This window comes from Narcine bancroftii, unplaced genomic scaffold, assembly GCF_036971445.1.
Source record: "Narcine bancroftii isolate sNarBan1 unplaced genomic scaffold, sNarBan1.hap1 Scaffold_588, whole genome shotgun sequence".
NCBI classification, from domain to species: domain Eukaryota; kingdom Metazoa; phylum Chordata; class Chondrichthyes; order Torpediniformes; family Narcinidae; genus Narcine; species Narcine bancroftii.
In genome coordinates, this window is record NW_027212119.1 from 12,350 (window position 1) to 39,601 (window position 27,252).

General features: G+C 44.1%; 1 protein-coding gene across 1 annotated transcript in view; it reads right to left on the reverse strand.

Annotated features, from left to right (window-relative positions):
* LOC138751004 (neurofilament heavy polypeptide-like) overlaps positions 1-24,665 on the reverse strand; it is a 35,159-nt gene extending 10,494 nt beyond the window's left edge. Inside the window, exons 1-3 of the mRNA XM_069913106.1 lie at positions 24,487-24,665; positions 19,439-19,525; positions 16,370-16,485 (exon numbers count right to left, since the gene is read on the reverse strand). Coding sequence (XP_069769207.1) covers positions 16,370-16,485; positions 19,439-19,525; positions 24,487-24,568 — 285 coding nt within the window. The 5' untranslated portion in view covers positions 24,569-24,665. The remainder of the gene's footprint in view (positions 1-16,369; positions 16,486-19,438; positions 19,526-24,486) is intronic.
* Between the last annotated feature and the right edge of the window lie 2,587 nt (positions 24,666-27,252).

Genomic DNA, 27,252 nt, shown 5'->3' on the forward strand with positions numbered 1-27,252 from the left:
CTGGCATACAATTTTCATGAACTACGTTGACGACTATGGGGACAAGATACCAAACAATCACAGAACATTTTTAGGCTGTGGAGTTGCAACTCTTTCAAATACATGTGAACATCTTGACTCAGCTATCTCCAAGTTGGTCAGTTTATATGTGAAGACTGCCAATGAGGTTTTTGCCAGACATTTACAGGCTACCAGGCAGCAGTCATAGACAATCCAGGACTTCTCCATGGATTGTCACCTTGTCATGGTGGAGAAGCTTGTGTGGTCCTGTGATCCCAAGAGCGATGCCATCTGGAGCTACGCTCCTGGGAGGGCTACCCATGGCAGTAAGGTTGAGGGGGAGGTCCTTGACAAAGAACAATTCAACCAAGTCCTCAACAGTGGAGCAGGTGGACAAAATTACTCTGAACTCAATGGGTGTGAAGGCGGACGAAGGCTGCAGCAAATCCATCAGCTCCAATTGTCATGGTTTTCAGGCCAATGGAATTAGTTGATTCATTTATGAAGCATCGTGTGTTCTTGGAATGCAACATTTAAATAAGTACACGCACAGGTGTCTTCGCTCTGTGGATCAATGGAACGAAGGCCATTATCTTCGACTCTGGGGGATAGCCACAATGCAGCAGAAGCCAGGAGAATTAGTATATGATTTCTTCAGGGTTTTGGAAAAGTTAATAATTTTCGAGATCGTAGTGCGGAGCAGGGTGGAAACAAAGCAATGCTTGACGAGTTTATCGCTGGTATTGCTTCACCTGCAATATGGCAGAGTCTCTTAGAAAACAAAACACTACTTACAGACTGCTTATAACCAAGCTACTCATTAGACATTGCTCAACCCAATAATGATGCGAACTCTACCCCGCCAGCCCATAGAGCTGCAGTAGTGAACCCTGAACCGCTACAGGTACTGCAGGTATGTGAGAAGGATTCTTTAGCAGGGCTGCCTGATAACCTTCCGTTTGCTCTTGAGAGACGGCTGTGGCTGCCACTTATAATACAAGACGGAAATGTTTCTTCTGTGGTTTCTCTTACCATTTACGGGATAACCGTCCACCACGCAAGGCTACTTGTTATAATGAAGGGAGAAGGGACATTATGCCCTCACCAAGCTCAGTGGCAACAATGGTCAATTCTCAGGTATTGGTTACACTTACTAATGGGCCACAAGGACTCGCTCAAGCCGCAACCTTTGTGAATGGTAAAAGGTTAAGTGCTCGGTTGGATTCGTGCAGTGCTGATAGTTCTTTGGCTTGGCTTCGCGGACGAAGATTTATGGAGGGGGTAAAAAGTCCACGTCAGCTGCAGGCTCGTTTGTGGCTGACCAGTCCGATGCGGGACAGGCAGACACGATTGCAGCGGTTGCAAGGGAAAATTGGTGGGTTGGGGTTGGGTGTTGGGTTTTTCCTCCTTTGCCTTTTGTCAGTGAGGTGGGCTCTGCGGTCTTCTTCAAAGGAGGCTGCTGCCCGCCAAACTGTGAGGCGCCAAGATGCACGGTTTGAGGCGTTATCAGCCCACTGGCGGTGGTCAATGTGGCAGGCACCAAGAGATTTCTTTAGGCAGTCCTTGTACCTTTTCTTTGGTGCACCTCTGTCACGGTGGCCAGTGGAGAGCTCGCCATATAATACGATCTTGGGAAGGCGATGGTCCTCCATTCTGGAGACGTGACCCATCCAGCGCAGCTGGATCTTCAGCAGCGTGGACTCGATGCTGTCGACCTCTGCCATCTCGAGTACCTCGACGTTAGGGGTGTGAGCGCTCCAATGGATGTTGAGGATGGAGCGGAGACAACGCTGGTGGAAGCGTTCTAGGAGCCGTAGGTGGTGCCGGTAGAAAGTCATGCGGGAACTCAAACTAAAGGTTCACCCATCCAGTAAAGACATTACGCTATGGCTCAGAAAACTAGTGCCCAAGGATAAGTTGTCGTTGACCTAAATCAGTCTTAATACCCTGCCTTATGCTGCCACACGAGTTGGTGGAGTGAAGGATCCATGTTCTAATACTTGGTGAGGATTTCCACCGTCAGCATTGGAGTGTGAAGTTTGAATACAGAGGACCTCTGTCTGAGCCAACTGGGAATGGTGCTGACAGCAGCAAAAAACAGAAGAGCCGTCCCTCTTTCCAAACATCACTAAGCTGCAAACCAAGACGCTTTAGCAATGCAGAGGAAATTTGCCAATTTCAGAAGGCATAATTGAGACGTGCATATCACCAGGGCGAGCCCAAGTGGTAGTTGTGAAGGATCCTACCCACTGACACAAAAAGTAAATGTGTGGGTTATTCATAATCGATCAATATAGGCAATTGGATGCTTACCCCTTGCCAAGAAGAGAAATGGTGAATGAACTTGCAAAATATAGTGTTCTCTCTCTGCCTTTGACCTGAAAAATGCTGTCATTGAAGGAGTCAGATAAGAAGTATACGGCTTTTGAAGCCAATGGACGTTTATACCAATTTTGTAGGATTCCATTTGGAGTCACGAATGCTGTCTTCTAGCAAGCTAAGGACAAGATAGTTAGAGAAGAAAAACTGCAAGGTACCTTCCCTTACTGTGATAACATTACTATTGCTGGACATACACAAGAGGGAGATGATCAAAATGAGACCATCAGTGAGAGGTTCCTAACACTTTAATGATTCAAAGTCTGTGAATTCCACCAATGTCCTTGGATACTGTGTGGGGAAAGGGATCATTAAGCCAGATCCAGAGAGACTTCTCCCACTATAAGAGCCTCCTCCAACTGAAAACTTGAGATCCTTAAAAAGGGCCCTCGGGATGTTTGTTTGATATGCCAAATGGATTCCTGGGTTTTCTAACAACGGCAAATACAGAGAAGTTTCCAATGGAAGGCCCTGAACACTTAACTTACTAAAGAGAGTTAGAGGAAGCCACCCTGCACTTGGTGGATAAAAACTTACCCTTTGAGGTAGAGCGTGATGCATCTAATGGGGCTATTTCTGCTGTCCTTAACCAAGGAGGTCGGCCTGCCGCATTCATGTCAAAGACGCTATAAGGAAGTGAATTGTGTCACATTTGTGGCCCAAAATGTGAAGTTAATAAAACATCAAACACTAATTTTATCAGGTAAACTTCTCAGTGTCTTTATTTTCCAGTTTCCTTTGTTCTCCTGCTTGTGCTCTTATCTCTCTCTCATACCACGTGACTTCCGGTACATCTCATACATATTCATTATCATGACATCCCTCCTTTAATCAGAAATAAACTTTACCTTCACTTACCAATATCCCTCGGAAACCTACAAACATCGTAACTAATGGTAATACTATAACTCAACTACATAAAATTTACTTCCTACAGCACTCATACTTGCACTTTATGATATAAGATTAAATACTGTCCCAAAGTTCTTATTAAAACTATGGCACAAAGTCTTCGTATCGTTTGGGCGCTTTCCGGTTTCGTTTTGGCCTGCCTGCGATATTGTTGTCGCTTCTCGGTTGTTCACTCTCAGCGTCGGAAATACTGCTCGCCACGGCTTCGCGTGTTTCTGGCGCTCTAGTCACTTCATCAGGAGTGCTGGTAACTGCCTCTGGAACATCATCAGGTCTCTCAGTTTCAGCATCTCGTATTGGCCTTTCAACCTCTTCGCTCGATGTATCTCTGGACTGGTACCTTTTTACACCTGATACATTTCTCTTATACAGGACTCCAGTCGGAGACTTGACTGTCACCATACTGCCACTTCTGGATACGACAGTATAGGGTTGATGGTAATAAGGTGTGTCTAGCTTACCACCAGTTTCATGCCTCACTAGAATATTATCTCCTGGCATGATGTCTGAGTACTTGGCTCCACGTTTCGAATCTGTGTACAGCTTTGCTGCACCTTTCTTTTCAGCATCGTGGTCCCTCATATCCTGGTCATCTCGGATTTCCTTCATTTCTGGCATTTTTGTGCGGATTTTTCTCCCAAAAAATGCTTCTGCAGGACTTTTTCCAGTGGTTGCATGAGGCATTGCTCGATAGACAGCCACATAAGATAGCAATGTTTCTCGCCAATTTTGTCCTTCTGCGTGTGCAATCCTCAATCGTTTTTCAATGGACTGATTTTGTCTCTCTACTTCTCTGTTGGCTTGCGGCCATTTCGGAGTTACTTTATGATGGTGGATACCTGTGGTCCTCATGTATTCCGCAAATGTCTCTGAAATGAATTGTGGACCATTGTCAGAGTATAATGTAACAGGTAATCCATATCTTGCGAATATCTCTGCTAACGCTTGTATTGCTTTTTCAGTGGTTGTGGACTTCAACACCACGTACTCATAGTATCTGCTGTAGTAATCTATTACTACCATAATTGATTCACCCGTCGGTAAAGGTCCAAGAAAATCAACAGCTACGTCGATCCATGGTCCTGTCGGGAGTTGCGTACTCCGGATCGGTTCTGGCAGATTACTCCTTCTTGTGATTTGACATCCGTGACAAGTTTTAACAAATTTCTCTGCGTCTTTATCACAACCTGGCCACCATACCTTGGTCCTGAGGTTTTGCTTGGTACCAACAATACCTAGGTGTCCTTCATGCGCTAAGGATACGATCTTCGGTCTCAATCTTTGCAGTATCACCAATCTGCAACCTCTTAGTACACACTGTCCAATGCAACAAAGTTCATCTCTAATGGGAATGTAAGCCTTGTGAGTACACTTGTCCCATTGTCCACTCTGTATGCATTCTCTTACTTCCATGAGTTCTGGATCACGTTCGGATTCTCTCTCGACTTCCTTCGTAGTCACAGCTTTCGGTGTCGCCTGAATAGCTACGAAGCGTACAAAGCACTCTGTTTCTGTTCCCAATTCTGACTTGGATTGTGGACCTCCATCCTTCACCAATCTGGACAGCGGATCAGCAATGTTTGCTTTCCCTGCAATGTGGATTACTTTATATTTGGAGGGTTGTAGTCTGAGTACCCATCTCTCTATTCTGGCACATGGTTTGGATCTAGGTGCATAGATCACCTCTAATGGCTTATGATCTGTGATGAGTTCAAATTCAATGCCGTATAAATATGCATGGAACCTCTCACAGGCCCATACAAGTCCGAGTGCTTCTTTCTCTGTCTGAGAGTATCTTCTTTCCACATCTGATAACGATCTGCTGGCATAGGCAATGATTCTTGGTCCTCCATCATGCATCTGGACCAAAACGGCTCCTAAACCAACCGGGCTGGCATCCGCTATGACTTTGGTTGATGCCGCCGGATCGTAATATCCAAGAGTTTTTGCATCTGTCAGGCTTTGCTTCAGCGCTGTGAACGCTTTCTTCTGCTCAGATCCAAAATGAAATGGTACACCTTTCCTGGTTAGTTTCCTTAGTGGTTCTGCCACTGTAGCGAAATTAGGAATGAACTTTGCACAAAAATTAACCAATCCCAGGAAACTCCTCACCTCTGTTGCGTTCTGAGGTGCACGTGCCTCTTCAGTAGCTTTCACCTTGGCCTCTGCAGGGTTTAGTCCTTCCCGTGTAAGTCTGTGTCCCATGAAGTCCATTTCTGACACACCGAACTGGCACTTGTTTCCATTCACGGTAAGGCCTACCTCCTGTAATCTAGATAGTAAACGCCTCAACCGTTTGTCATGCTCTTCCTTCGTCGGTGCATGGACTATGATGTCGTCAGAAATGTTGGCAACTCCAGGAATGCCTTGAATCACTCGATGGATTTCATACTGGTAGATCTCCGAAGCTGCATTAATTCCAAATGATAGTCTCTTGTAACGATACAATCCACAGTGAGTCACAAATGTTGTTACATCTCGGGAACCTGGATCCAGCTCTAATTGATGATAGCCCCATTTCAGATCAATTTTTGAGAATACCTTGCTGGTAGTTAGTTCTTGAAGTATTTCCTCCACTGTTGGTATAGGGTGTCGTTCTCTAATTATAGCTTCATTGGCCATTCTCATGTCAACACATAGTCTTATGTCACCCTTTGGTTTGGGCACAATCACTATGGGACTGACCCATTGTGTCAAATGTTCCACCGGTTAAATAATGTCTTGTTCATCAATTCTTTAATTTTGGCTTCGACTTTCCCACGAAGTCCAAACGGAGTTCGGCGCATTGGTTGTGCCTTGGGTTTGACCGTTTCATCTACCGCTAGCTTCAATTGTCGACCTTTCAGCTTTCCTACTCCTTGGAAGACTGCGGGGAATTCTTGCTTCATATCCTCGTATTACTGAATTGAATTGACACAAGCTCCAATATGAAGTATTGCCAGGTCTTGCGCTGTGCTTCTACTCAGCAATGGTTCTCCCCTCTCTTCTATGACCATAAACTGCTTCGGTGTACTTATCTCCAGCTTCAACAGTTGCAGTAAAACATCCAATGGTCTGCAATGGCTTGGTTGCTGTGTATGGATACAGTTTCTTGGAACACTTCTTTGAGGTACAGATGATCTTTTTCCTTTTCAACTTCTCCCATAAATGTCGATCAATCACATTACTGTCACTGCCTGAGTCTACAATGGCCTGCACTGTCACTCCACCAATGATCACTGGGACCTTCTCATGATGTACATCATTCAACGTAAGTTGGTAACAGCTCTGTCCCTCCTGGGTATCATCATCGTCACCGTCTATCTGGCGAATGGTGTCTTTCTTTCCAGGATACTTTCCTTTCCCCCAGGCTTTGCCTTTGGAAATTGTATTCTTCTTCTGGTCTGCATTGGACTTGCTTTTGCACTTCTTTGCAAAGTGGTCCTTACCTCCACACTTTCTGCAAACTTTGCCTTTGGCCGGGCAATATGGGGCTTTTCCAAAGTGACCTCGGTTTCCACATCGATAACACTCCACGTCCTGTGTCGACGTATATCTTGGCTGGTTATGGCGATGTGAGAGCCTCTTAATTTGCTGGCTTGAGTTGTCTTTCAGGGTCATGGTATGAAATTGCCCTTCAACAGCCTCTAATGCAGCAGCAATGGCTAAAGCATCGGTGAGTTCCAACTCACTCCCTCTTTCCAGTAGACGTCTTCTGAATTTATCTGATCTGCAGTGCTGTATGACTTGATCCAATAATTGGTTGTCCAAATCAGCTGGCATGTAATTGCATCCAACAGCTAGCTGGCGTAGTCTCGTCACGTATTGAGCAATTGTCTGGCCATCTTCTTGTCTCATTCTCCGAAACAAATGGCGTTGAAATGTAGCATTCGGCGTCACTACATAGTGTGCATTTAATGCATCTACCACTTTCTGGTACTCATCCTTTCTTCCAGTATTCAAAAGTGTCTTAAATGTTTCCCGAACTGCGGGACCAACAGTGAAAAGAAGTAACGCCCTCCTCTGCGCTTTTTGTTCAACCGTACCGGTATCTAGAAATAGGCCACGACTGTTGGCATAGGATTCAAATTCTTCTAGCCATGCCTTCCATTTCACACTTACAGTGCTGCATCACCTGTTGGGTCAAAATGAGCAATTCCACTATGTGTTAGAAAGTCACCGTCTGTACCAGCCATGAGGAAATATTCCAGCCCCAAAAGTATTGAGTCAAAGAGAAAATTCTTATCACCTTGAAGTTCTCTTTAATCCTCTGTAATCTTCTTTAGTCTTTAATTTTCTTCAAGCTTATCCCATCCTCATCGCCAATGTCACATTTGTGGCCCGAAATGTGAAGTTAATAAAACATCAAACACTAGTTTTATCAGGTAAGCTTCTCAGTGTCTTTATTTTCCCGTTTCCTTTGTTCTCCTGCTTGTGCTCTTATCTCTCTCTCATACCACGTGACTTCCGGTACATCTCATACATATTCATTATCATGACAAATTGCACCACCACATTGTAGAGAACGAAGCGACTGCCATTATTGTGCGCAAATGGAGCCACTACCTGGCACGTTGCCACTTTAGCTTGGTTACTGATCAGAGGTCAGTGCCCTTTATGATTGACAATGAAAAGCGTACAAAGATAAATGCAAAGATTCAAGAATGGAGGCTGGAGCTTGCAGCATTTAGTTACACAATAAAGTACCGCCCTGGGAAAAGAGAATGTGGTCCCTGACACATTTAGTCGGCGTACATTTGTTCAGCCTTTACTTCCTCCACACTCGCTGCCTCCATCAAGTGTTCACAACGGACTTTGTCATCCAGGAAAAACTCAGCTGCTGCATTTTGTTAGAGCAAAGAGTCTCCCTTTTTCTACAGAAGATGCCAAGAAGACTTGTAGGGTCTGTGCTGAACTAAAGCCTCAGTTCTACCACCCATCAGGGGGAACTCTTATCAAGGCAACAAAACTTATGGAACAGATTAGTATTGATTTCAAGGGACCTTTGCCTACAACTTCCTGTATCCTTATCAACGCTTACAGTTGTTGATGAATATTCATGTTTCCCTTTCCCTTCGTCTCTATTCTAACTCTGCATTCACGGAGCCACAACCATCCTCATCTCCCCCAAACTGCAATCAATTCTCACCTTTCCTACCCTCCAAATATCGCCTTTTGTCTGGTCTGCACTCTTCCCCCCTGCCCTCCTTTCCCAGCCTTTTAATTCAGGCACCTGCCTGCTTTTTACTCACACCTTGAAGAAGGGCTCTGGCTGAAACGTCGTTTATATAACTTTACCTCCCATGGATGCTGCGAGACCTGCTGAGTTCCTCCAGCATCTCTGGGGTAATTTGAACTCTTGTACCTGATGTATTCTATGTACTGGCCAGCTGCAGCAAGGAAGAATTTTGTTGCCTCTGTACACTGTATAGGACAATACACACATAATCATTATCACTCCTGTTTATTAAACCCATGGGGGTAACAACTGCTCTGTGAATGAATCATGGTTTCACACACATTAATTATATTACATAGGAGGAGGAAAGGTAATTTTGCTACTTCACCACGAGAGCTTCCGGCTCTCTCTGAAACCAGTCAGCCTTCCACCCTACTGCACAGAAACAGTCCCGCTGGCCCAACCTCTTCTCATCCAGCTGTTAGCAGGAGGATCACTGCAGTAACAACAAACTGCTCTCCAAAAGTGCTTCATTAGGTAGTTAAATGCTTTGCAAAATTCCTTGCTCAACAAAAGCAATCTGGAAATATGAGCAGCTCTTTTCACTTTCTTTGCAGTAAATCAGCGGAGCTGGCTGTTCATTTCACCAAAAATGTACCATTAAAATCTTTTATTATTAAAAAAATCCATCAAGGATATGGTCCAATTCACCCTCCCCTTGATAACTCAATGATCCTACTGGGGCGGCATGGTTAGTGTAGCAGCTAGCACAATGCTATTACTGTACCATCGCCCCAGGTTTGAATCTGGAGCTCTCTGCAAGGAGTTTGTCTGTTCCGCCTGTGACCTGCGTGTGTTTCCTTCGGGTGCTCCAGTTTTCTCCAATCCTCCAAAAAGTACGGGAGAATTTGGGCGGCACAGGTTAAAATGGCCAGAATCGGCTTCTACCTTGCAGTAAATAAATAATATTTATTTAAAGAGTCGGGGGAGGTGTTCCCAATACCTTTTGCTTCAACTGACGTACTTTAAAAGGATCGTCTGGTTAATGCTGTGCTCAAATTAGCAGCAAAAAAAGTTACCAAAATTATTTAACTAAATCATGTCACAAAAATATAACTAAAGAAATAGTCGATGGTGCAAATATGAAGTAAAGATAAAATGTGCTGGAGACAGTCAGAATGGATGAAGAGTGAAACAAGAGTTTTGTGTTTCAAGTTGAAGACCTATTCCTGATGAACATTTTACCACAAAATACTAGAGCAAAAAAAGGCTATTCAACCAATCGAATCTGGCCCATTCCCTGGCCTCAATCTTTGATGCCCTGGTTGATCAAGAACCTATCTCTACCTTAAATACACCCAATGACCCAGCCTCCACAAATGCCTGTGGCAACAAATTCCACAGATCTGCCAGCCGCTGGCTAAAGAAATTTCCCCACATCCAAGTGGACGCCCTTCAATCGTGAAGTTGTGCCCTCTTGTCCTAGACTCTCCCATCATGGGAAACAACCTCTCCACATCTATTCTGTCCACGCCTTTCAACATTCAAAATGTTTCAATGAGATCCCCGCTTATTCTCCTAAATTCCAACGAGTCCAGGCCAAGAGGTGTCAAACGCTCTTCATGTGATAACCCTTTCATTCCAGGAATCATCCTGGTGAACCTCCTCTGAGCCCTCTCCAACGTCAGCACATCCTTTCTGAAACGAGGAGCCCAAAACTACCCACAATCCTCCACGTGAGGTCTCGCTTCTGCTGCACCATTTGATTAACTACAAAGCTCCTGAGCTATTTTGAGCCTGCATTTATTTAGATCCCAATTACAACTTTTGTTTTCACCCTTTGAGTGGAACGGTTGCCAAATCCTGATTCAGTTGCAACCTTGTGAAAGAACAGAGGGACCTTGGGGTCCAAATCCACAGATCTATCAAAGTTGCTGTGCAGGTTGATAGGGGAGTTAAGAAGGCCTATGACATGCTGGGCTTCATTTGAGGTGATTGAGTTCAAGAGTCCCTTGGTAACACTGTAGCTCTATAAAACTGGTTAGACCATACTTGGGATATTGTGTTCAGTTTTGGTCACCTCATTATGTGAAAGGACGTGGAAAATGGAGAGGGAGCAGAGGGGATTTACCAGGATGCTGTCTGGATTGGAGAATAGGTCTTAAAGCCAAGACTAGCAGAACTGGAACTTTCTCTTTGGAATGAAGGATGAGAGATGACAAGAGGTCTACAAGATTATGAGAGACAGATATAGGGTAGACGGCCAGTGCCTTATTTCTGGAGCAACAATAGCAAATACCGGAGGGCATCTATTTAAAGATGAGTGGAGGAAAATTTAAGGGACATGTCAGAGGCAAGTCTTTTTTTAAAAAAACCACAGAGTGGTGGGTGTCTGGAATGCATTGGCGAGGGTGGTAAATAGGGACATTCAAAAGTCTCCAACATTGGCACGTGGATGTAAGAAAAAGAGGGTTGTGGGCGCGAAGTAGGGAAGGGTTAGACTGTTATGGAGTAGATTTTCAAAGGTTGGTTCAACATCGTGGGCCAAAGGGCTTGTACTGAGCTCTGATGTTCCATTCCTCTGCCTCCATCGCGGCTTCTCAACCTGCTGACATCCTCTAGCAGCTTAGAATATAAACGTGCTGGAGAAACTCAGCCAGCCACACGGCATCTATAGGAATAAAAGGGTAACCATGGGTCTGGGTCCTTCAAAACATTAGTGACCCTTTCCTTCCTGTGGACACTGCAGGACCTGCTGAGCTCCTCCAGCACGTTTGCATATTGCACTTGACCCCAGTGTGTTTAACTTCCTCCAGCTCTTTGTTTCTTTGCCCCAGATTCCAGCATCTGTAGTCTCTTGTGACTGCAGTTCATCTGCTCAAATATTGTGGACATGAGCTTGTGGTTTTGAATCATCTCGAGACACAAGATTAATGTTTTAAAGTCTTAGGTTCTGAGAACAATTTCCTCCTGCCTTGGAGAATGATTCCAGCTATTACATATTCTGAAACAAATGAGAAGAATAGTCCCAAAGAGTACAAGATGTTGATGAGGAGTCACTATTAACAACAGATTTTAAGACCATAAGAAATAGCAGAAATAGGCCATTCAGCCCATCAAGTCTGCCCCACCATTTAATCATGAGCTGATCCATTTTCCCACTCAGTCCCTCTGCCCAACCTTCTCCCCATAACCCATGATGCCCTGGCTCATCAAATACCTGTCAGTCTCTGCCTTAAATATACCCAACGATCTTGCTTTCACAGCCAGCGTGACAACAAATTCCACAGACTCCAAACCCATCTATCTCAGCCTTAAAAACACCCAATAATAATGGGGCTCTTCTCTAGGTACCAAGTGTGAATCCTAAACCCTCACTGAGAAGGTAAAATTAAAGATGGATCTCCATTTACACTGTATCATCAACCATTCAGTTTCAGTACGAATTTGGACACAAGTGAAGCTCCCCCGTATCACACACTGACCGCACAGGAGACACACTGTAAAGCTGCCACCTTCAAAACCAATTCAGTGCAAACATCTACTGCCACAAGAAGAAAACCGATGTTACAACCATCTCTTCGTGCAAGTACTCTGCCTTTTGCTGGATTCACATTTGTCCCTCGGATTTAAAGAAAAAGACAATTCAACGAACACTGTCAAACCTCTTCCAGTATTGGCCCTTCTAGTGGTTATAACTTCACGTACAATATATTTTGAACAATTCCCCTGAATTCAGGCCAAATGTTTGGTTTTGGTAATCTATAAATAGAGAATCTACAAAGAGAAGTTTTTGAGGAGTTAAGAAGGCCTATGACATGCTGGGCTTCATCTGAGGTGATTGAGTTCAAGAGTCCCTTGGTAACACTGTAGCTCTATAAAACTGGTTAGACCATACTTGGGATATTGTGTTCAGTTTTGGTCTCTATAAATAGAGAATCTATAAAGAGAAGTTTTTGAGGAAAAAATTCCAAGCCGCAACTGTACATCTGTCCAGGTGCAATTTAAAACACTCACATTTAGTAATTACTGTTCTCACATTTGAGAGACTGTTTACACTGGGAGGGGGAGGGGGGATTGATATGTTTACTAAGTTCCTTATTCTGACAAATCCAAGGCCAAAATTGTGCAGATAGAAAGCTTCCAAGTTTCATGCGACTTTCTGGAATGTTCTTCCCTCAAGCTTCCCCCTTTGATCATTGATTGTAATGTTGTAAAACATTTCCTATGAAGAAGGGAGGGCAGCAGCATGGAAAATAACAATGGCAGGTGGGAACAGGGCAAGATGAAAGGTCATGTGGGGGGGGGGGGTGGAGAAAGAGGCCCTGCTTCTGCAGAACTTGGTGTTGGAATGCTATCTACAATTAAAAATATCTTTCCGCTTCCGGACCTCCTCCAGGACCCGGGATCTGAAAAGGGTCAGGTCCTCACTGGGTTCCTGCTCGATACCGAGGGCACCGTGCAAGTTGCTCGAATGAGTCCGCAAGAAAGGGTTGTATTCTTTCTCCTCTCCGATCGTCGATGGGCACTGCAAATAAACAAGAGGCACTGCTTTAGAAGGGGAGCAGAACCCATCTTGTCCAGAAATGGAAAGATTAGGGTGACGATGCAGACTTGGCCTGCCTCGAACAGGTTCCAGGTCTGAAGATGACAAAACTTGGAGATGGTGGTGTAATAGAAGACATATACTATAAACAGTAGGGCATTGAGGAGTGCAGAGAACAGAAGAATCTAGGAATACAGACACACAATTCCTTGGAAGTGGCATCACAGATAGATAGGGTTGTAGAGAGAGCTGTTGGAGCATTGGACCGACTATTGGAGTTGGGATGTTACAGTGAAGTTAGGCGAGACAAGAACTAGAGGACATGGATTAAGAGTGAAAGATGAGACATTTAGGGGGAACCATGCAGAGTGGGGAACAAGCTGCCAGCTGAAGTCATGAATGTGGGCCCAGGATTTTGACTTTTAAGAGCATTTTGGTCAGGTACATGGATTGGAGGGGTATGGAGGGATTATGGTCCAGTTGTAGGTCAATGGGGTTGGGCAAAATAATAACTTGGAAAAGACCAGATGGGTCGAAAAGCCTGTTTCTGTGCTGTCGTGTTCTATGGTTGAAATGAAGGTAAGGGCACACTGCCCAAATAATCCTGAACAAGCGGCAGAAATTCTTGCCGAGGAGCAAGGTACCTCCTTTTGGGTCCTTATACAGGAATGTTCAGTGCTCATTTGTTTAGATTTTGGCAATTTAAGCAACGGGAATAGATATTTTTCTGGAAAAGAAAAGCAGTATCTCAGATTTGCATTAAACACGGATGCAAAGCTGTGGCGTGCATTTGTAATCAGAATGTTCATAATCATTCTGTTATGGCAACTATATCAAATTACTGATCCAAGGCAAGGCTCCAATCTTCTGGAATGGTGGAAAATCTCGTGATATGATGCAAGAATAACAACGTAAAGGAGATGATTGTGGACTTCAGACGGACCAGGGTTGACCAGCTGCCACTACACATTAATAGGTCAGTAGTGGAGAGCACCAGTTCCACGGAGTCCACTTAAAAAATAATTGATCCTGGACACACGTCTCCTCACTTGTCAGGAAGGCCCAGAAGGCTGAAGTGGGAAAGGCTACCGGCCACCATTCTATCAATGGGTGGTACAGTGGCTATAGAGAAATAGATGAAAGGTCAATCCACAGGACCATAAAAGCGGCAGAGGGGATCACTGGGGTCTCCACTATCCCACCACCCCTCTCCCATCATCACTGATGTAATTCACTGGAACTGTCATTAAAAGTGGGCTCGCAAAAATCAGTGAGGACCCCTTCCACCCCGCACACAGCTACTCTCATCAGGGAAGAGATAAGAATATCAGAGCCAGAACCACCAGGCTGAGGAAAAGCTTTTTCCCACAGGCAATGAGGCAGCTGAACTGCTAAAACTCCCTACTACTTATTGATAATATCTATTTTTACTATATAGGTTCTGTTTATCTACATTGTTTGTCTGTGTGTTTGCACTGTTTTTGCATCGTGGACCAGAGAACACTGTTGTACTGGAACAATCGGATGACAAATAAATAAACTTAGACTTCCATTTTGAGGAGATAAGACCATAAGACTTAGGAGCAGAAATAGGCCATTCAGCCCATCAAGTCTGCCCCACCATTTAATCATGAGCTGATCCATTTTCCCACTCAGTCCCTCTGCCTGACCTTCTCCCCATAACCCATGATACCCTGGCTCATCAAATACCTGTCAATCTCTGCCTTAAATATACCCAACGACGAATGGGAATTGTGAATAGATTATCCTTGAAGCCTCCCACGGCACAAGTGCCGAGTTAAGCTGGTTGAGCTTTCGATATCAGGAATACCGAGTGGCCGCCTGCGGTACACTGCGGGAGCTGTGGTTAATCAGCTATGGTGGCATAACAATCCTAAAGGACGGAATGCAATGGAAGAGTTAAAAGCAAATTGTAATGGAATTGCTGCCTTGCAGAACTCAGGCCTTGAGAAGGTACCCGCTGAAGATAATAACAGCTCGTCTTAAAATAAAGATGTCTGTAAGAGAAAACACGTCGATGACATGAGACATGCAGAAGATAAGATAAAGTATAATTGGGGAGTGTGATGCACAAATCCTCTCCTAGCAAGTTCGCTTTGCTCTTCCATGCCAAATATCTGCACATTTAAGACATGTACAAGAAACTAGGCAACTAGGAGAAAGTGCAGGCTCTAGTTTGTAGTTTTAATGGTAAAAGTGTGGGCTGTGAACCTGCCCAATGACCTTCAAGATGGGTACCAAGGACTGCTAAGCACCAGGCTAATTGTGGAGTCCCTGAATGGCATCAACCCAATTCTTATTTGGTGTATTTGGAGAAAAATTATTTCAAAATATTTATACATATTACTTTTGTATAATATTTATGTATAAAGGTGATTATTGTGTGCTGTGTGCTTGTATGCACCATGGTCCAGAGAAACACTGTTTCCTCTGGTCTGAGGATAAACTTGAATTTACATTGGTCAATTTATTATGTATTAGTGACTTATGTTTTTAATCAGTGTTCTTGTAGTAAAACTACACGTGGTTGAGTTGTGTTCCAATAAACATTTTTTTTTTAAATGGAAATTGGTTGAAAATCCTCTCTTCATCATGACTGGAATCTTTAAAACCTGCTGTTATTGTAACAGCCGGGGCACCACTGGGAGGATAGTAGTTCACGTTTATTGTCATATGTCTTTTCTTTGGCTTGGCTTCGCGGACGAAGATTTATGGAGGGGGTAAATGTCCACGTCAGCTGCAGGCTATATATATATATATTAAAAAAAAATATATATATATTATATATATTAAATATATATATATATATATTTTAAAAAATATATATAATATATATATATTAAATATATATATATATTTAAAAAAAATATAATATATATAATATATATATACACACACACACACACATATATATAATATATTATATATAAATATATATTTATATAATAATATATAATATAAATATATATTTATATAATAATATAATATAAAATATATTATATATAATATATAAAATTATATATATATATAATAAATATAATATAAATATAAATAATATAATATATAATATAAAGAAAGTCCAACTATTTACCTTATCTATGGCCTCTACAAAGCTCCCCCTCAGGCACTTCAGGTTTAAAAAAAAAGTTCAAAGGATATTTAAGTAGATAGGAAGGGTTTAGAAAGAAATGGGCCAAATGCCGGTAAATGGGATTAGACCAGAATGCCGACCAGGTCAGCATGGACAAGTGGAGCCAAAAGGACCTGTTCCCTGCTGCATGACTGTCTGCAGGGGGCGATCAGGTTCAGACACAAAGAGGAACACTAAGGGAAGGTGGCACACTCATACTCACAGTGCAGCGGCTCAGATGCCTCTGGCGCAGAACCCATTCGAGCTTCGTGAAGATAGCAGGGTTGTTCGGTTCGACAGACGCCGCAAACATCAGGTTATCCTGTGCGTACTCGTGCCCTGCAAGCAGGTTCCTTTTATTTTCATACAATAATACATTAAAAATGTAACACATAATATACTTCAACTTTTGACTGCCATTAGGCAAACAAAAAGTCACCATGAGCATTGCCAGGAGTCACTGAGTGTCTGTAGCTTCACCTCCAGCCTTTGCAGCCACACAGACTCCTGTTTGATCCACCTAAGCTCCAGGTCCAAAGCTCCAACACTATCAGGAAGGCTTCAGCGTCCGAGGCCCTTTGGGAGCCCTTCTTTCCCTCAGTGCCCCCTTGAATCCTGGCTTTGAAACCTGGTTCCCAAGAGCCAGTCTCCAGCCCGTGTAGATCCTCCGACAGCAAGCAGCCAGCTTGCTGGGTCCTCTGACCACTAAGCCCCTTGCTGGTCATCTTCTTCTGGCCATCCGTCCCATAAGATGATGGTTCCTTTCAGTCAGTTTGTAAAGTTTGATGAGGATACCCCACTCTTCAGGAAGGAACAGTGTGTGTATGAATGGAGTTTAGGTAAGTAGGTAGTTGCACAGGTCCAAACCCACTCTCTCAACATCCCCTCCTCCTGGATTTTGGGGGGGTGGGGGGGAAGAGTTCTGTTGCAGTAAATGGCCAGATGAAGCTTTGATGCAAGGGATGCCCTTTCTGCGTTTCATGACACGTGTTTGCCAGATGGCCAGTGACCCTACAAGAGGGTTCGTCCGCCCTTTGACACATCTTGTTTTTCATCCTGCAGGGTGTCCAGCCATCCTCCGCGCCAGGCGAGCCTGGTGGGGGAGCCGATTTATCCGCCGACCACCCAACCATGTTACAGGTAGTACTGGGTTACGTGAAACCAGTAACATTCTGAAAGTAACCTGACCGTTGCTGGTACGTTGCTATGGTCACCGTCCTGTAGGGACTCTTTTCCTTCTCAATGGGTGAGAGGAGTTATGGTCTCCCTCTGAGATGCCAACCCCACTATATCAAATACCTTTCAACTTAAACTCGAGCACAAACTGGCACGATAGGAATTTTCATGCACATTTGTTCTTGATCCACTGAGACAAGCTGGTGACAACCTACTAAGTAACATGTAGCATTTAATCCATACTCTAGTCATGAAGTTCTATATAACCCACGAAAACACAGGAGCCATGTCTGTATTCTCATTTACACACAAGAACTACCACCGTCATTTGCACTGGGCTCCTGAGCCTCCCAAACCATTATTATAGGACCATCAAAAGATCAGTCTGCACCCTCTGAAACATCAGCTTTTTATGTACCTACTGCAATTGTGAATACTTGTATACCCATCCTTTTGTACTTACCTCTATTTCTAGCTCATGGGACATTCTAGTCATTTAATTGATGCTATGTTAGTGCATTATTTGTGTGGCTGCAGCGAGCAAGAATTTTGGTGCATCTGTACATTTAAACCCTCCTATTATAAAAATGCAGATGTTGGAAACAAAGACAAAATGCTGGATACACTGAGCAGGTTGGGTAACAAGTGTGGAAAGAGGAAACGATCATTCAACTCTTCTGATATTCACATAGAACATTACGGCACAGTACAGACCCTTCGGCCCATGATGTTGTGCCGACATATGTAAACCTACTCCACAACCACCTAACCCTTCCCCGCCTCACACCCATAACCCTTCATGATTCTTACATCCATTTGCAAGGATTTTTTTTAATGTCCCTATTGTGCCAGCCCTCACCATCACCCCCAGCAATGTATTCCTGCTGAACTTTCCAGCATTTTCTGTTTTATTCCAGCTGGGAGTATTTGATGGGTGAGTATTGAGGGAACTCTAGTCTACACCAAACCCTGCTGTCCTCCTTCTGCCAGTTTTATGAAGCATTGCTCGGGAGAGTTCCTTCCTGAATTTACTCAACAAGCAACAAGTATTCCACCCTGTCAACCTGAAACCAGATGCAAAAAGCAGGCTGATCTTAAAACCAAGGCCCACGTTCTCAAGGTGACAGGATTGGTTTCACTTTCCATCAGCAGACACGGGAGTGAAAGTGCATGGGTGAATTTCTCGGGATCTGATAAATATAGTGGGGAATATACCTGGGAGGATGGGGGGGGGGGGCACAACATGCTCAATAGGGCTCCAAAACCACAGGATTGCGACCACTTGTCAAGATTCTTTAATTGTCATATAATATTACACAAAATTGCAATTTCTCTGCCATAAGGCAGGCAGATTCCCTGACAGAAGAAATTGCCTGGCATTCCTTACAGAGAAAGAAAAGCAAGAGTCCCTTCAGAGCCACTGAGTTGCCAGTGGATTCACCTCCAGCGCCCCCGCAGCTGCACAGACCTCAGTCCAAACCAATGGCAACCCAAGCTCCAGATCTAAATGTCTGACATGATCCAGGAAAATTGTGAAGGAGAAAATCGAATCCTGTGCCTCAAAGTTCCCAATTCTAAACATGGGGCACGACACCGAATATTGAATCTTAGTTCCACGGAGTAAAAAAAATGCATCTTAAATTTGGGGACTCCCATTCCTGACCAAGGGCTCAGGCCTGAAACATCGACTGCCATTTACTTCCGACAGATGCGGCATGACCTGCTGAGTTTCTCCAGCACTTTGGGGCACTGAACCCCAACATCTGCTGAGTTTATTTCTTAACCGCGTGTTATGCCTCCATCTCCTAGGTATATTCCCCACTATACTCATCAGATCCCGAGAAATTCACCCATGCACTTTCACTCCCATGTCTGACAGTTTGGCACTCAATTTTCCAGGTGATCAGATGGCTGTTTTTGCTCCTCCTCAGGAGATGGAATATTTTACGACACTAAACAGGTCTTGACAGAGCATGCTTCCCATCCCACGTAGGCGACACTTGTATGGAACAGACCCTTCTCATCCTCATGGGTATTCAGCAAGGGCAGGAGGAAAGAAGAAAAGGGTCTTGGAAAATGCCCAAGTTTATTTAGGAGCACACTTGAACCCCTTTACCTGGCCAAAGTAATGTCTCATTCTCCAGGGTGCCCACGACATCCAGCGACGACAGCATCAGTGAGGAGCTCCCTTCAAAAATTCGACCTGAGAAAGGACACAAAATCAAGTCAGGGTAGTAGAAGAATGTGGCACAAGTCCAGTCAAGCCTCATCAGGAAGTCTCTGTTTAATTACGCTTTTATCCAAGGGAATACCAAGGCTTCAAGAAGGGGCAGTGGAATCCTACTGGTTACCAACACCACACAGAATGAGGGTCTAAGAAGTTGCACCATTTTGGGGAAGAGTAGGTTCTGATGAGAAATCTTGCACCTTGATCTCATGAATGCTAATTTATATTCTCACTTTTCCAGCTTTAACAGTTATTGATCTAAAGTATTGACTTCTTTTCTCTCCACAGACACTGCCTGACCTTGTTTTTACTTTCACATTGCCAGCATCTGCAAATTTCTGATGCGGGGGCGATCTGAAGGAGCTGTCGAAGTTGATGATGGGAATGCATTATATTGAAGATTGACAGTTTGTCCCAATTAAAACTGGTTCTGGAGATCCATGGGTCAAAATATTTGACTATACAAAACATTTTTTGTTGGGCACAAATTGCCTCCTGCATATTAGGGGCGGCACGGTTTAGTGCAATGCTGATACATCGCCAGTAACCCAGGTTCCAATCCGGTGTTGTCTGTAAGGAGTTTGTACGTTCTCCCTGTGTCTGCAGGGATTTTCTCCCATTGTTTGAAACATACAGGGTTGGTAGCTTAATTGAGGTATTTGGGCAGCACTGGCTGCCTGGAAGGGCCTGTTTTCATACTGTCTATCTAAAAAAGAAAAATTGGTGATAGCAGGGTTGGATACTGGGCAGGTGTTGTGTGGGAAGGGAAACAAGTTCGAAGGGTTCAAAGAATAGTGGGTCTGGACACAGGTTGAATGCAGAAATAATCTTTGTTGAAACATTCACAAGGTGATTGCAACAGAGATAATACATGCAAGTACTCTCAATCACACAATACAGTAGAACCCAGTCACATTGGACGTAGCACTACCAATACTAGCAACTGTTTAAACAATTTTCACATCCAAGATCTACAATATGCTACCTATCGTTCTTTGTCTTATGTGGGCACGGCTCAAATGCTATCTACAACTACAACAATATACAACAGCCCCGATCCCTATGTAGTGCACATTTTACCGATAACTCCTCTAGCACTGTTGTCTCAGGGCAGAAGAGAAAAAGAGAAAGGGCTACGGCACATGGTGGACTTCGCAGTACAGTAAGCTGGAAGGTCTGGCCCAGGTAATCCCTGGGTGATTAAAGGATGGAGAAAGTCCAATCTTGATTGGTAGGTGACCAGTTTCCAGACAGAGGTCACTTGATCCTCCACAATCCCACTAGGGTCCAGACAGTGAGGTCACACGTCCCTCCACAATCCACACTACTGCTGGTACCTCAGCACTTGGAATTCTGAACCAGCAAATTCTCTGGTGACCTCAGGAATAAAGGTGCCAATGGAATCTACTGGATTGTGATCAAAGCTTGTTTCACTTGTTTCCTTTCTAGAACGCCCCACCCTCACCTACTCTTTGCCTTGTAGAAACATTAAAAAGGGGTAGGAGTAGGCCATTTGGCCCTTCAAGCCTACACCACCATTCATTCTGATGATGGCTGATCATCTACTCAGTACCAACCTTCTCCCTTTCTCCCTGATCCCCTTAGCCACAAGGGCCAAATCTAACTCCCTCTTAAATGTAGATAAGGAACCAGCTTCAACCACTTCCTGTGGCAAAGAATTCCACAGATTCACCACATTCTGAGAATTTTTTCTCTCTCATCTCAGTCCTAAAAGACTTGCTTTAAACTGTGACCCCTGGTTCTGGTTTTCCCCAACATCGGGAACAAGCTCCCTCCATCTAGCCTGTCCAATCCATTAAGAATTTTATACATTTCTATAAGATCCCCCCTCAATCTTCTAAATTCCAGTGAGTATAAGCCTAGTCGATCCAACCTTTCTTCATATGCAAGTCCTGCCATCTCTGGTATCAATCGAGTGAGCCTTCGCCAGGATGTCTTTCCTTAGCCAAGGAGGCCAAAACTGTACACAATGCTCCAGATGTGGTCTCATCAGGGCCCTGGTCAGCTGCAGTAGAACCTCTCTGCTCTTGTACTCGAATCCTCTTGCTATGTATGCCAACATACCATTCACCTTCTTCACTGCCTGCTGAACCCACATGCCCACTTTCAATGACTGGTGCACAGCGACACAGAGTTCTTGTTGGATCTCCCTTTTCCTAATCAGACACCACTGAGCTAATAATCTCTCCTATTCTTGCCTCCAAAGTGGATAACCTCACACTTATCTACATTATATGGCATCTACCATGCATTAGTCCACTCACCTAACTTATCCAAGTCACCCTGCATCCTCTACACAGCTAACCCTGCCACCCAGCTTCGTGTCGTCTGCAAACTTGGAGATGCTGCTTTTTATTCCCTCATCTAAGTCATTGATATTTTTTTTTTTTTTTTTTTTTTTCTTTGGCTTGGCTTCGCGGACGAAGATTTATGGAGGGGGTAAAAAGTCCACGTCAGCTGCAGGCTCGTTTGTGGCTGACCAGTCCGATGCGGGACAGGCAGACACGATTGCAGCGGTTGCAAGGGAAAATTGGTTGGTTGGGGTTGGGTGTTGGGTTTTTCCTCCTTTGCCTTTGGTCAGTGAGGTGGGCTCTGCGGTCTTCTTCAAAGGAGGCTGCTGCCCGCCAAACTGTGAGGCGCCAAGATGCACGGTTTGAGGCGTTATCAGCCCACTGGCGGTGGTCAATGTGGCAGGCACCAAGAGATTTCTTTAGGCAGTCCTTGTACCTTTTCTTTGGTGCACCTCTGTCACGGTGGCCAGTGGAGAGCTCGCCATATAATACGATCTTGGGAAGGCGATGGTCCTCCATTCTGGAGACTGTGGTCCCAGCAATGAGCCTTGTGGTACCCCACTAGTCACTGCCTGCCATTTGGAAAAAAAACATTTATTCCTACTCTTTGTTTCCTGTCTGTCAACCAATTCTCTATCCACCTCAACACCATCCCTCCTATACTGTGTGCTTTAAGTTTGTACACTAATCTCCTGTGCGGGACCTTATCAAAAGCCTTCTGAAAATCCAGATATACCACATCCACTGGTTCTCCCTTATCCACTCTACTGATTACATCCTCAAAAAATTCTAAAAGATTCGTCAGACATGATTTTCCCTTCATAAAACCATGCTGACTCTGTCCGATGATATCACTACTTTAATAACTGACTCTAGCATTCTTCCCACTACTGACGTCAGGCTAACTGGTCTATAATTTCCCAGCTGGGTCACTGATAAAAGGTGGAATGGAGAAGCATCCAAATCAGTGACAAAAATCTGGCCCTGCCACCAGTGAGTAACATCAGAAAAGAAGATGCTGGAAATGCTCAGCATCTGTGGGGGAAAAAGAACAGTATGAAAACTTCCAGTCCATGACCCCTTTGTCACAAATGAGGTGGAGAGAAGCTGCAGGGAGGATGGAGAAGTCTCTTGCTAGGGTAAAACTAAACTGATAATAAGCTGGACACAATGGAAGAAGGAATTAGATAGTGTGAATGTGAATAAATTATCGCTTCACACCTCAGCCTCCGAGACTGCAGAGAAAATAATCCAAGTTTTCCCAATCTCTCTTTACATCTAATATTCTCTAATCCATACGGTTTAGTGGTGAATCTCTTCTGCACTCTCTCCCAAGTCTCCACATCCTTCCTGTAATGCGGAAAGCAGAAAGACACATCCTATGCCATGGATGGCTTGGGAGATTTTTGTGATGAAGAAAAGACTGACCGGGTTGAGCCTATACTCATCGGAGATCAGAAGAACGTTATAGATAGCACGGAAACAGGCCATTCGGCCAAAATTGTCCATACTGATCAAGTTGTCTACCTGAACTAGTCCCACTTGCCTGCACTGCACTCCTACTGAAACATGGGGGGGAGATTTAGAATTCAGGAAAATAGTTTCAAATTAAGAGGGAGATGAGGAGAAGAAAATTTTCTCTCAGAGGTCAGTGAATCTTTGGAATATTCCACTTGAAGGAGCTGCGTCATTGAACACATTCCAGAGAGAGACTGACAAGACACTTGAACTGCAAGTCGAGGGACACGCAGAAACATTGCAAGCCCATGATCCGAAGTGGCAGGAATGAATTGGCCATAATCTTATTGAATAGCAGAGGAGCTCATATGCTCCTGTTTTCTTATTTAGGGAACCAGTTGGCTGCAACAGTCTAGTAGTTCATGATTACCTTTGCAGTGCATCTCCTGCAGGGTTTTTATTTCAGATTTCTCACATCTGGAAGCTTCTGATTATAGATTTGGAGGTGTTCCAATGGGGATCCAGATGGAATTATATTCAAGTTTGGCTTTACGGGGACAGAATAAAGCTCCTTCTGCACTGTTCTGCTACACACACCTACACAATTGGAGCACAAATGTACTTGCAGAACAAAGCTCCCTCTACATCATCGCATGAGACATTTCCAGGGCAAAATTATGAAGGGTATACAGAGTAAATGCAATCAGGATTTTTCCATCGAGGTTCTGTGAGACAAGGTGCTCATGGGGAACATTAGGGGGAACTTCTTAACACAGAGAGTAGTGGAACGATCTCCAAGCTGAATTGGTAAATGCAGGTTTGATTTTTATATTTAAGAGAAAAATGCATAGGTACATGGATGAGAGTGGTACGGAGAGCTATGGCCCAGATGTAGGTCAATGGGACTAGGCAGAATAGTTTGGCAGTGACTAGATGGGCTAAAGGCCCTGTTTCTGTGCTATAGCATTCAATGGTAGGGTGAACTTGGATTAGGTGCACACTGAAGATCTCGCTACATCATGCCATCACATATTCCAAGGTCAGGCACATTAGAAATGGAATATCCACGCAAGAAATCACTGTTGTAGTTAAAATGATCAGTTCTATGTGCATCAATACCTCAAAAGGTTAAAACAGGGGAGCGATATGTCCTGGGTAAATACTCACCACAGCCAGAGAGGAAGACCAGATCTCCAGAGAAGAGGGAAGCAGGACTGTTGTGAGCTGTCCCATCCAGGACATAGATCATGTGACCCACTGTATGGCCTGGGGTGAAGAGAGCCTGAAACCGCAGATTGCCTACTTCAATCGTCTCTTTGTCCAGAATGGGGCTGAGGGACAGGAGAAAAAGCACCAAGCATTCATCTCAGGCTAAAACTTCAACCTTACACCCCCACTGTGGCCACCTCCAACCAGGAGAAATATTCTCGCCACTCATGTCAATCTGATTTGGAGCAAGTCAAGAATCTAGAACAGGAAGACATCTCCTGTGTTTCTTGTAAGGGGGGACAGGGAGAAATAAAAACTGCAGGAGCTAGAAATTCAAAATGATGCTGGAAACACTCAGCAATTTAAGCAGCTTCTGTGGAAGAGAAACAATGAATGTTTTTTGGGTGTCATGGTTAACATAATGCTGTTGCAGCGGCAAGTTCGAATCGGGCACTGTTTGTAAGGAGTTTGTGCATTCTCCCCGTGTCTGCGTGGGCTTCCTATGGGTGCTCCAGTTTTCTCCCAAATGTACAGGGGTTGTAGGTTCATTAGGGTATATGGGCGGAGTGAGATCATGGGATGGAAGGGCCTATCACCATGCTGTATATCTAAATTTAAATAAAATTAAAATTTTTGGCCAAAGACCCTTCAGAGGGAATGGAAAACAAACTCTCACTAAAGCAGAGGCTTGGGTTCAATTTAAAACTACACCTTGTATTCCATCTGAGAATTCTCAGAGCTCAGATGGTATCCAAATAGTCAAGAGTATCAAGGGTTATGGGGAGAAGGCAGAGGAGAGTGGATCAGCTAATAATGGAATGGCAGAGTGGTCGATGGGCTAAATGGCCTACTTCTACTCCTCTATCTTATGGTCTCCAACCAAATGGCATTGACATCAACTTCTCCAATAACCCCCCCCTCCCCACGAGCCTCTTTCTCCACCCTTCTGTCTTCCTTCCTCTGGCTCCCCACCTTCTTCCTTTCCTTCTCCTATCAGAGAGCTATTTTTCTTAGTCATTTGCCCTCTCCCATATCCCTCTTACCCTGTGCTCCTCCCCCACCCCCACATTCAGGCATTTGGCTAATTTTCAAACATTCCTGATGAAGAGCCCAGGCCCAAAAAGTCTGCCTTTTACTTTCTGTGGATGCTGCATGACCTGTTGACTTTCTCCAGCATTTTTGTATACTGCACTAGATTCCAGAATCTGCAGATTTCCTTGATAACATCCAATTTAAAACTTTTGAAAGAAGTAGGCTCATGTGGGTGGATGGAGTTAAGGCACAGATCAACCCTGGCCTACTGAATGGTGGCTCAAGAACGCGGGCTAAGTGATCTATTCACTGTGTATAGTTACTGTACCATTCCTACCCATTTCTTGGGGGCCCTTAGACATATTAATTTTGCTGTTTTGGGAGGAGAGGGATCTTACAGGAACAAAATTATTGAAGAAATAATACAAGATAAAAGCAGGGAGATTGTTTCGACTGGTAAACAGGATGTCTGCAGATGCCAGAAAACTGGATCAAGACACAAAATGCCAGAGGAACCCAGTTGGTAAGGCAGCATCTAGTCGACGTTTCGGGCTGAAACTCTTCTCGAGGAATAGGAAGGACAGAACAGATAAAAGGGTGGAGGGAATACAGGTGGGAGAAGAAAGAAGAGGCAAGAGGCAGAGGACTGAGAAAGATGCACTGTGATGGAAGGGAAGGGGGAGTTGTCCCTGCCCTGGAATCCATCATTCAACTCCAAAGCCACTCGCATTAGTGTACGCTTTACTTTTGCTTTTGCTAAAGAAACAATGAGAAAACTATGAAGAGGCTTCCGTCACCAGATTCCAAAGGAACCTACAGAAGAGAGGAGGAGCCGTTGGCTTCTGCCCATCTGATTGTGAAAGAGCACATTCTGGCCAGTTGTTGTTAGTTAGTTGTCATGACCCAAATCACTCACTCTCCTTGGCCCAATGCGGGAGCTCCCAAAGAAAACATCATCTCCACTGCACAGTGACTGATGTGTTGATGGGGTGTGAGATTTACCAGCTGCTTGGGATAAGGCCACTGGCTCGGAAGAAAGTAATTGCCAGATGCTGTTCCCATCCTCAATTTCAACTAGGCAAGGGAGAAATGAAAGAGGCAATGAGGATTTAAAACAAATGTGGGTCTACCCTGCAAGTTAAAATGAGAGCAGAATAAAGCAACTACAGAAGTATTTGGAGACAAGAGCCAGGATTTTTATCCCAGCTCACCTGTGAGCATAGATGGCAAACTATTAAAATAAAGCAGAATATATAGATATATTTTTAAATCTGAAAGATCGTTCATCTCCACAGCTAGACAAAAGAAGCCGGTATTCATTACAGCTACACAAAACACCCAAGTAGTTTAAGATTCTACAGATACTGCACCTTCAACAACATACGGGGGTTGTAGGTTAATTAGTGTATTGGGGGGGCATGGGCTCATAGGATGGAAGGGACCATTACAGTGCTGTAGGTTTAAATTTAAAAGGATGCTTCTGTTATTCTTGGCGTTAGTATCGTGAACAAGACTTAAATTTAACACAACCAGTGTGGTATTCAGTGGAAGAGTGAAGGGGGTGGTGGGGAATTTGATTGAATATTGAAAGAACCAGATGGAGGACAGTGTTAATGCATTTACTTTGGTTAGAAAGTTTGGGACTGGAGCAAGAAAATACTTGGGGTACAATTCAGAGGGAAGAGGAATTGG